Source organism: Pseudopipra pipra, chromosome 11, assembly GCF_036250125.1.
Source record: "Pseudopipra pipra isolate bDixPip1 chromosome 11, bDixPip1.hap1, whole genome shotgun sequence".
NCBI lineage: Eukaryota > Metazoa > Chordata > Aves > Passeriformes > Pipridae > Pseudopipra > Pseudopipra pipra.
Window position 1 is genome coordinate 9,645,783 of NC_087559.1, and position 9,935 is coordinate 9,655,717.

The following is a 9,935-nucleotide window of genomic DNA, read 5'->3' on the forward strand; positions in this document are numbered from 1 at the left end:
GCCCCAGCAACCCCAGTTCCTGCCTGCAGCCCCATCCCGGGGGCAGCCCACAACTTGCACACAGAGAAGGTCCAAACCAGGCTCCTTATCGCAGAAGTATTTTGAAGTGCATATGAGGGATGAAGTGAGGACCATGACACAGCAGTAGGGGTGCACTGCAATGGGAGGGAGCCAAGTGCTGCCATGCCAGCCTAGCAAGGATGGGCAGGGTGCTGTCCCCTCCTGGGAATGTCTCAGTATCCCAGGACACACTTCTGTGTCCCACTGGGAACTGCCATATGCTTCTGCTCTGGGCTGGGGGTGTCAATGATCTGTGCAGGCAGAGGTAGGTGCGGTGGCCTGGCAGGAGGGAAGGAGGGGACACAGCCCAGGGCTAGCCAGGGGTTGCTGGGGGCTCCCCAGGGCAGCGGCATGGGCACCCTATCCAGGGGACAGACATTGATCAGGGGCTGAGCAGCCTGGGGCTGCCTGTGTGGGTGACAGAGCCATGACAGCCCCTGGCTCCCAGCAGAGCGGCTCCAGGGCTGTGGCAGTGCTGAGGGGCCAGAGCTGGGGCAGCACCATTGCCATGGAGGAGGCAGCTTCCCTGTTGCTGCTCTGGGCTTGGGCACCTGGGTGTCTCTGGCTCCTGGGGGCATAGGGAGCTTGGGGGCACTGAGCACAGTGGTGGGGGGTCGATGACGTGCTTGCTGTGGCATCCGGGTGTCTCTGGCCCTTGGGGGCACAGGGAGTTTGGGGGCACTGGCCATAGCAGTGGGGCATCGATGCTGTGCTCGCTTGGGTACACGAGTGTCTCTGGCCCCTGGGGACACAGGGAGCCTGGGGGCACTGGCCATAGTGGTGGGAGGCTGATGCTGTGCTCGCTTGGGTACACAAGTGTCTCTGGCCCCTGGGGATATGGGGAGCCTGGGGGCACTGGCCATAGTGGTGGGAGGCTGATGCTGTGCTGGCTTGGGTACACGAGTGTCTCTGGCCCCTGGGGACACGGGGAGCCTGGGGGCACTGGGCACAGTGGTGGGGGGTTGATGCTGTGCTCGCTGGGGCACCTGGGTGTCTCTGACCCTTGGGGGCACAGGGTGCTGGGTGGCACTGGGCACAGTGGCAGGGGGCTTGACTTGGGCTCGATGCTGTGCGGACCAGCACTTCTTCAGGGAACAGCCTTTGACCATCAGCTTCACGCGCCCGGACAGAGGCCTGGGCATAGCTGCCTGTGGGGAGACAGCAGGGAGTGGGGAGACAGCAGGGAGTGGGGACTTGGGGTGCCCAGGGTGTGCCTGCCCCCCAGCTCCCCAGCCTACCTCCTTGTAGATGAGCTCAAAGGCTCCAATGGAGCAGGTGGGGTTGTCCTTGCGGTCGAGCACGAGGCGCAGCGTGTCCCGCTGGACATTGGCGCAGAGTCGTCGGGTCACAGCTGAGGAGGGGCTCATGGTGGGGCAGGAGTTGATCTCCAGCAGCCAGGGCTGGCAGTCCTCCCCCACGAGAAAGTCGGCCCCATAGAGCTCAAAGCTGCTCTTGCGGAAGCCCACCTGGTCCTGGGCGCTACGTAGGGCGCTCAGGATTGCCGCCTTCATGCCAGGCACTATCACCTGATGCCAAGCATCTGCCTGCCCCAGCCACGCCAGGTATGCCTGGAACTGCTTGCTGGACCAGACCCTGTCAGAGGGCACACGGGGGTCCTGGTCTGGTGATGTCTTGTACCACTTCTGGACGGAGACATTGCAGAGGTGCCTGGCACTGGGGTGGGGAGAGGGGTGCTGGGGTCAGTCTGGGGAGCTGGGGTCAGGCTGGGGGGCTGGGGTCAGGCTGGGGGGCACTCACCGCTCCAGGCAGTGCAGGGAGAAGGGTCGGGAGCAGAAGCGCAGGTAGCAGTCTCCATAGAACCAGACGGTCAGCGGCTTCCAGTCAGTCACCACAAACCACTGACGGATGTCAAATTTGGTGCCGAAGATGGTCAGCAGCCGCTCCAGGTACTTCTGCACCACCCACTTGCCCTCCTGCACCGAGGGGGCTGTGCAGCCCCGTGCCAACCGCAGCACCTCCTCCAGCCGCGTCGCACAGACAATGCCTGGGGAACAGAGGCACAATGATGGTGGGACCCCTCCTCGGTGGGGAGCCTGTGTGTGTCCCCCACTTCCCCCAGCCTTACCCCTGCCTTGGGATTCAGCACCAGGCTTGAGGATCCAGACGTTGAGCTTGCCCTCCATGCTGAACTGCGGCAGCTGCTCCGCCAGGCGCCGCAGCAGGTCCTGGCACCGCTCCCGCTGTGCCCCACTCAGCACCAGCCCGGCCCCCTTACTGTGGGGAGACATGGGGAGCTCAGCACCAGCCCCACCACAGTGTCCCCTGCCCCCTGTCCCACTCCGCACTCACTGTGCCACACAGTAGTAATCCTGCAGGAAGCGGTCCCAGTCAATGCATGTCCTGCAGGGGAAGGGGGTGCCCCTGTCAATGTCCTGGTGCCCCAGAACACCCAGGTGCTGCTCGCAGACTTCCAGGGCCTCCTCCACCAGCTGGGGGTACAGGGGAGATCCTGTCCCTGCTTTGGATGGCGTGGGGTGAGAGACATGCCTAATGTTCCAGCCTTGGAGCCAAAGCAGCACAGAGCCTCCCTCTGGGACCTGTGGCTTTGGTAGCATGGGGATGGGGTGGGGGGCAGAGCACCCATAAGGTGGGTTTATGGGAGGGAGCAGGGGATCCCAGGCCACAGCCACTAGCAGAGACTCAGCCTCCAAGCTCAGCCCCCGGACATGTCCCTGCCATCAGCTCCATGCACTCACCTGGCCCCTTGTCAGAGCTCGGGGGCTGCTCAGTCCCCATCAGCCTGTCCCCAGCCTCTTCCAGGGCCAGTTTGAGCAGACTGCGAGCTGCTGTCAGGCGGAAATCGTCTGCAAGAGGGAGGCATTGTCCCCAGTCAGTCCTGCACAGGATGTGGGAAGAGTGGGAGCACAGAAGGGCAGCACCCCTCTGCTCACCGATGAAGGCTTCCCGCTCATCTGTGGTCCCCAGCCGATAGCACCGTGGGAAGAAGGTGTTGGGGTCTGCTTGCTCGATCCAGGGCAGGTTTTGCAGGCTGAGGCACAGCCCCTCCTGTTTAAAGAAGGTTGTCAGTCCCTAGTGAACCCACCCCTCGTGTCCCCCCCTCTCCAAGGGCTCCGGGTTCCCACCTTGGTGGTGAAGGCACCCACTCGGGCATAGTGGTTCACCACATGGTCCTGCTCCAGCAGCTGAGGGTCAACAGCACTGAGGTAGCTGGCCCAGACGAAGTTTGGCAGTCGGTGCCGCACCAGGTAGGACTGTGAGAGAAGGGACCAGGGTGGGACATGGAGCCCCCATCCCAGGGTGTGCCCCATGCCTGGGGGTCCCAGGGAAGGGTGCTGGGGGCTGTGGCAGAGCTCAGCCCTCTCAGCTAACCATAAGGTCATGGATGCCACTGGGGTCCTCTTCGCACTGCTCTTCCTCCTCCTCCTCCTCCTCAGTGGGTGGCCATGGGGAGTGCAGCAGCTCTGTGATCTCCAGGGCAGGCTGTGCCCCACCACGTGGGTTCAGCACTGCCTCCCCCTGCTCCTCGCCATCCTCCCTTGCCTCTCTCTCCAGCTGCTGTTTCTGTTGGTTGCCACGATGCTGCTCCAGCTGTCTGCCCACGCTGGGGGGCTTCCTCTCCACCCAGCCCCGGGCCCGCAGCAGCTTGCGGATGGTGGGGTAGGGGCCCTGCACCATGAAGATCTTCTTCTCCTGCACAGAGACCAGAGGGCTCAGCCTGCCCCAGTCCTGGTCCCTCCAGCTCAGCTCTCCTGAGCCAGACATGCAATAAAGGCAAGCACATAGCATTTGGGGAGGTGCGAAATCAGGCCCCTCACCTTAATGGCTGTCTCCACATGCAGCTTGGCCTTCTTGAGGAGCTCAAGATCAAGCCAGCACTGGTGGCCATCCTGGTGGCTGGTGGTGGTGGCTGATGCCAGCCGTGTGAGCACAGCCCCGTCTGAGCTCACTGGCCCCGTGTCCCCAGCACGGGGTGGGGCAGAGTGAGGGAGAGGGCGCTGCCCCGCCTGCCTCTGCCTGGCTGAGCCTGGGGCCCCTGACATGGCATTGTCCAACCTGCCAGGCTTTGCACCAGCGCCCCGGGTGCCCTGCACAGCCCCAGGACGTCCTACTGTGCCCTTGTCCCCAGCCTGCTGGGCCTGGGGACTGCTGGGGTGTCCCCTGCTCCAGCGCTGCCCCTGGCTGGGGGGCTGTGTGCCTGCAGTGCTGCTCTCTGTGCTACATTGTTCCATGGTAGCCTGAGGGCGAGGGGAGCTGTGGGTGGCTCTGCCTCCTCTGTGCCAAGCAGGTCATCCTAGTCCCCTCTCCTGCTGGGGACTGGAGCAGGTGCCCAGTGCAGGATTGGCTCCTCAGCCCCCAGCACCACTGATATCGAAATGCAGGCTGTGGCCCCCAAACCCCAGTGTCACTGCGATGTCAGAGTGCAGGATGTGGCCCCGAGTTCTAGTGTGATGTCAAAGTGCAGGATGTGGCTCCTCCCCACCCCCCGCAGTGGTGTAACGTCACAGCCCCAGCCCCCACAGTGGCTCTACTGACCTCAAGGGGGGATAAACAGCTCCCTGTGCCCACAGCCTCCTGCCCCCCCCCTCAGACCGCACACCCCCCACACACCCTTTTGTGCCTCACACCCAGAGGACCCCCTCAAGCCCCTTGGTGCCCCCAGGCCCCCTTCAAGTCCTTTCATATCCCCCTATTGCCCCAATGGTCCTCCCCGACACCATCAATCAACGTTTGCTGTTGCCATGGTGCTGCACTCCTCCAGTTTCACGCCCCTTCCCATTCCATGAGCTGCACCCCCTCCCCCATGCCGCAGTCCCCCCATCCCCCGGTGCGGCGGGAGGGAGGAGTCGGAGGCGGTGGATACAGCAAACGAGACCGTTTAAAAAAACAAGACGAGACAATGGCAGCACCGGGGCCGCGCTGCCGCAAGCGGGGGCTGCTCCCACCCGTCCGCCCCGCCCAAAGACGGGCAGGTGGGGCCCGGCCCGGCCCGGCCCGGCCGTTCTCAGGGAGCAGGAGCAGGCACAGGCACAGTGCCCGGCGGGCACAAGCACGGGGGAGCCACGGGGTCCTGCACCACGGCCTAAAACTGGAAAGGAGAGAAGACACGCAGCTGTCAGTCCCTGCCTGGGGCACTCACCACCCTCCTGGCACCCGCGTGGTGCTCACAGAGACCCACACTCAGCTTCTCCCGCTGCCTCCCCCAGGCACTGCACATCCATCACAACATCCACCAAAAGGACCTGAGACCCCAAGGCTGCTGTTGCCCCTGAGCACACTCTGGGGGTCTCAAAACTGGCACTTCGTGAGCACCAAGCCTGACAAAGTCCAAGAAGTGTTTGGACAACACTCTCAGACACATGGTGGGATTGTTGCAGTGTCCTGTGCAGGGTAAGGGTTGGACTGGCTGATCCCTGTGGGCCCCTTCCAACTGAGAAATTGTGTCATTCTCTGAAAGGAGGTACGAGTACCGTTGGCACCCTCCCCTCCCTGTTCCCAAGACGGTCCTTGGGTAGAACGTCACCGCTGTCCCCACTGAGGTGACAGGGGGGCTCTGGGCACAAGGGCCACAGTGGCTTTGAGTGCCACACCCCACTCCCAAAATCAGGGACCCACCCCCTCCCATTCCAGAGCCTCACATTCTTGAGGAACTCCTCTGCCACAATGCGGGCCCTGGCATTGACAGAGAGCTTCATCTCGCTGATTTCCTTGTCGATCTCCTCCATGAAGTGGATGACAAAGTCCACCAACTTGTGCTTGTACATCTGCTCCGTGTGGAAGTTTGTGATCAAGAAGCTGATGTCGTAGCCCTGGGAAAGAGAGAAGTGCCCTGGGGATCAGCACCCAAGTCACTGACATGCAACCTCACATCCCAGTTCTGCCCTGGACACCCTCCCAGTGCCAGGAGCAGAGCTGGGGGCTGCTTTTCCCCCTCTCTGCCCCCTCACCTCCACAGGCTTCCTGCGCAGGATGAAGAAGTTTTCAGCCCTCATCATCATGAAGCGCATGAATTTGTGGCACAAGATCTTCTCGATCTCGTCGGCCTGGGGAGAGAAAAGGGAAGTAAGGCTTCCTCTGAGGCAGGAGCTGCCAGCCCCTGCCCACGCCCCCTCACCTGCTTCACAGCGATGCTGACACGCACAGAGTTGATGGAGCCCTCGATGAGTACCTTCTCCTTCTCGTTCCTGCTGATAATCACCGGCTGCAACAGCAGCTCTTTGCTGCTCCTGCAGAGGAAGGGCAGGGGTGACTCAGAAGGCAGCATTCACTGCGAGGTACAGGGAAGCGGAGCCGCGGGGATCACAGAGATGGGGGGGGTTGCTGCAGGATGCTTCCCGCCCCCCCAGGACGTCCCTCCCTCGTCCCCAAGCTGAATCCCCTCCTCCTTCCCGCAGCTCCCCGGCTCCCTGCCGGCACCAGCGCTGTGCCCGAGGGCCAGGGGGTGCCCGGAGCACGGCAGAGACCGGCCCGCGTCCCCCGGGGCGGGCAGCGGGGGCTCCGCAGGGCTCCCCCGGTATCCCCCTCCCCCTACCTGACTTCCACCTCGGGCTTGTTGTGCCGCTCCACTACTTGCGAGGAGAAGTTCTCCAGGCACAGCGCAGCCTGCAGCGTGGCGCGCACCGCGTTCAGGTACGGGCGCAGCGTGGCGGTCTGCGGGGACACGGCGGTGCCGTCAGACCGCGCACCGGCGATCGGCTGCTCCCGGGTCCCGCCCCCTGCGCCAGCCCCCGACCCGCAGCCCCCGGGTCCCGATCACCCCCCGCTAGTGCCGCTGCCAGTCGCGGTGCCAGTGCCGTCCCCCCGCCCATCCCGGTTCCCCCACCCTACCATGGCGGTGGCGGCGGCGCTCCGGTCCCGGCAGGCGGAAGTAGCCGATCACCTCTTCCGGGATGCGCGGCACCTCCCACTGCGGCGGGCGGGAGGGGGTGCGGACAGAGAGCTCCCGCCCTGCGGCCCGGCCCCCCCGCAGCGCGGAGCAGGGTGGCGGCGGCGACAGTCGGCGCGGCTCCCCCCCGCGCTGCGCCACACTTGGTATGCGCCTGTCAGCTCTTCCATATTAGGGCAGGGAGATGGAGGGCACGCTGGGCCAATGAGCGTCGGTGCGGGGCGCGGCGCGGCCAATGGGCGGCGAGGGGCGGGGCGGCCGCAGGGCCGGAAGGGGCGCGCGGCCCAGGCCCGGGGCCCCCCCGCCGCGTCCCCGCCGCGCCCCGTGAGCCCACCCCGGGATCTCACCCCGGGATCCCGCCCCGTGAGCCCACCCCGGGATCTCACCCCGGGACCCCGCCCCGTGATCCCGCCCCAGGTCCCCGCAGCGCCCCAGTGATTCCTCCAGGTTCCCCCCGGTGATCCTGCGCCCGGATCCCTCACAGCCCCGATGCTCCCCGGCCCCCCGTAGCCCCCCGCTCCGTTCCCCTCTCCCCCGGGTTCCCCTGTCCCCAGCGCCGCTCGGTGCCCCCGGAGCCCCCCGGTGCCTGGTGTCCGCCGCCATGAGCGAGCTGAAGGACTGCCCGCTGCAGTTCCACGACTTCAAGTCGGTGGACCACGTGAAGGTGTGCCCCCGGTACACGGCCGTGCAGGCCCGCTCGGAAGATGACGGCATCGGCATCGAGGAGCTGGACACACTGCAGCTGGAGCTGGAGACGCTACTCTCCTCTGCCAGCCGCCGCCTCCGCGTCCTGGAGGCCGAGACACAGGTGCTGGGACTGTGTAGGGTCAGGGACAGGCTCCCTGTCCCGCTCCTTCTCGTCCAGGGGCTGCCTCCGGCCTGGCCCTGCCCAGTCCCGGGCATGGGACCTGATGGGGCATGAACTCTCTTCCAGATCCTGACAGACTGGCAGGATAAGAAAGGCGACCGGCGGTTCCTGAAGCTGAGCAAGGACCACGATGTGGGCACATCTGTCAAACATGGGAAGCCCAAGAAGCAGAAGCTGGAGGGCAAAGGGGGCCATGGGACTGGGCCTGGCCCTGGCCGGCCCAAGTCCAAGAACTTGCAGCCCAAGATCCAGGAGTATGAGTTCCAGGATGATCCCATTGAAGTGCCCCGCATTCCCAAAAATGATGCTCCAAACAGGTGTGTGGGTGTTGGGGGGCATTGGGATTATCTATCTCCTTCTTTGGAGCATCCAGCACAAGAGCCGAGGGATAAGGTACCCCAGGGAAGGGGGACGTGTCAGCTCCCACATGCTCCCCTGAAGCTCTCCCTCACAGTCCATCCGTCCCTGCAGGTTCTGGGCATCAGTGGAGCCGTACTGTGCCGATCTCACTAATGAGGAGGTCAGAGTCCTGGAGGAGCTGCTCAAGCCGCCAGAGGATGAGGCTGAGCATTACAAGGTGAAAAGCTCCCGAGCCCATCCTGTGTCCTCTCTCCCCATCCTCTCCAGTATCTCACAGCAAGTGTTCCCACTCGGGATGCTGCCGTAGTTCTGGGGAGGTGGGAGGCAAGGCGGAGGCTCCAGGAGCTGTGCTGAGCCCTGCTCTCGCAGATCCCACCACTGGGGAAGCATTATTCCCAGCGCTGGGCACAGGAGGACCTGCTGGAGGAGCAGAAGGATGGAGCCCGGGCAGCAGCTGCTGCTGACAAGAAGAAAGGTGTCCTGGGGCCACTGACTGAGCTGGACACCAAAGGTGCCCCCATCCCGCCCCTGCCTTTCCCTAGAGGGGCTGGGAGCACTCGTGCCCAGTGGAGCCAAGCCCCAGCCCCAGGGGCTGAGGCTGCCCTGCCCCACTGCTCACCTCTGTTGGGTCACCTTTGGGGTTGTTTATTTCCCTCTCCTGCTTCCTCCCAGACGTCGATGCCCTCCTGAAGAAGTCAGAGGCCCAGCATGAGCAGCCAGAGGATGGGTGTCCCTTCGGTCCCCTGACGCAACGTCTCCTGCAGGCCCTTGTGGAGGTGAGGGGGCTCTGTGGGGCCATGCCCTGGCCTGACCCCATGGGGGGCAGCACCACCACAACCCAGCACTAACTCTTACCTTTCCCTCATGCTCCCTTTGCTAGGAAAACATCATCTCCCCCGTGGAGGACTCCCCCATCCCTGAGATTGCCGGCAAGGACTCAGGAGCTGACGGTGCCGGCACGTCTCCCCGCAGCCAGAACAAGCCCTTCAGGTGAGTGGCTGAGGCAGGCCCGGAGCTGGGCACTGCCCATGGGTGCACTGAGCACAGCGCTGGCTCCCTGCCCAGTGAGTCACGGGGAGCAAAGGGCGTGTGGTGGGCAGCAGCCACTCTCCGCCCTGGCAGCGTCCCCCACACCAAGTCCCTGGAGGGTCGGATCAAGGAGGAGCTGGTGGCCCAGGGCCTGCTAGAGTCAGAGGACCGCCCGGCCGAGGACTCGGAGGATGAGGTGCTGGCAGAGCTGCGCAAGAGGCAGGCGGAGCTCAAGGCCCTCAGCGCTCACAACCGCACCAAGAAGCACGAGCTGCTGCGGTGAGAGCGAGCGGGCAGGGATGGGGGCGAGCAGGGGGCTTCCCAGTGGGGACTGACACCCCCGTGTGCCCCCTAGGCTGGCCAAGGAGGAGCTGCACCGGCAGGAGCTGCGGCAGCGTGTCCGCATGGCCGACAACGAGGTGATGGACGCCTTCCGCAAGATCATGGCTGCCCGGCAGAAGAAGCGCACGCCCACCAAGAAGGAGAAGGACCAGGCCTGGAAGACCCTGAAGGAGCGGGAGAGCATCCTCAAGCTGCTGGATGGGTAGAGGGGGCCGAGGACCCCCCTCTCTGTGTGGACTTCACCTGCAGGGTGCTGCCCTGCCTGTACTCTGCCTGTACCATGCCAGTGCAGGATGGAGTGGGCACAGCCTCCTGCATGCCCTGGGCCTGCTCGGCCTCCCCGCCTGGGTGACAGAGCCTACCTGCTGTCACGTCCCTGCGTGGGGCTTTCACTGATTCAGGCTTGGGACC

The 9,935-nt window shown here is 64.6% G+C and overlaps 3 protein-coding genes across 3 annotated transcripts; 1 reads left to right on the plus strand and 2 right to left on the minus strand.

Moving 5' to 3' along the window:
* Positions 1-96: 96 nt before the first annotated feature.
* On the minus strand, positions 97-4,606 carry TTLL3 (tubulin tyrosine ligase like 3). The gene is given in 11 exon segments (XM_064667442.1): positions 97-1,208; positions 1,299-1,734; positions 1,819-2,065; positions 2,147-2,295; positions 2,371-2,536; positions 2,778-2,885; positions 2,973-3,087; positions 3,165-3,293; positions 3,412-3,732; positions 3,858-4,289; positions 4,291-4,606. Coding segments are annotated over 11 exon segments (3,120 nt in total). The 5' UTR covers positions 4,333-4,606; the 3' UTR covers positions 97-233.
* Positions 4,607-4,900: 294 nt separating this feature from the next.
* ARPC4 (actin related protein 2/3 complex subunit 4) lies at positions 4,901-7,026 on the minus strand. The gene is made up of 6 exons (XM_064667440.1): positions 6,868-7,026; positions 6,572-6,690; positions 6,155-6,266; positions 5,988-6,083; positions 5,679-5,849; positions 4,901-5,128 (listed from the first exon to the last, which is right to left on the minus strand). Exons 1-6 carry the CDS (start codon positions 6,868-6,870, stop codon positions 5,123-5,125), a joined length of 507 nt encoding a protein of 168 aa, XP_064523510.1. The 5' UTR covers positions 6,871-7,026; the 3' UTR covers positions 4,901-5,122.
* Positions 7,027-7,172: 146 nt separating this feature from the next.
* TADA3 (transcriptional adaptor 3) lies at positions 7,173-9,878 on the plus strand. The gene is made up of 8 exons (XM_064667427.1): positions 7,173-7,733; positions 7,860-8,110; positions 8,265-8,370; positions 8,523-8,664; positions 8,826-8,929; positions 9,034-9,143; positions 9,276-9,461; positions 9,538-9,878. The coding sequence occupies exons 1-8, from the start codon at positions 7,527-7,529 to the stop codon at positions 9,728-9,730; spliced, it is 1,299 nt and encodes a 432-aa protein (XP_064523497.1). The 5' UTR covers positions 7,173-7,526; the 3' UTR covers positions 9,731-9,878.
* Positions 9,879-9,935: the final 57 nt, after the last annotated feature.

Bases quoted from the DNA above. Each gene is read 5' to 3' on its own strand.
- ARPC4 (XM_064667440.1), bottom strand. The intron at 6,267-6,571 runs GTAGGGGGAGGG...CTTCCTCTGCAG, and splicing joins AAGCCCGAGGTGGAAGTCAG to GAGCAGCAAAGAGCTGCTGT. The intron at 6,084-6,154 runs GTGAGGGGGCGT...TTCTCTCCCCAG, and splicing joins TCAGCATCGCTGTGAAGCAG to GCCGACGAGATCGAGAAGAT.
- TADA3 (XM_064667427.1), top strand. From the start codon at position 7,527: ATGAGCGAGCTGAAGGACTGCCCGCTGCAGTTCCACGACTTCAAGTCG. The intron at 7,734-7,859 runs GTGCTGGGACTG...ACTCTCTTCCAG, and splicing joins TCCTGGAGGCCGAGACACAG to ATCCTGACAGACTGGCAGGA. The intron at 8,930-9,033 runs GTGAGGGGGCTC...TCCCTTTGCTAG, and splicing joins TCCTGCAGGCCCTTGTGGAG to GAAAACATCATCTCCCCCGT.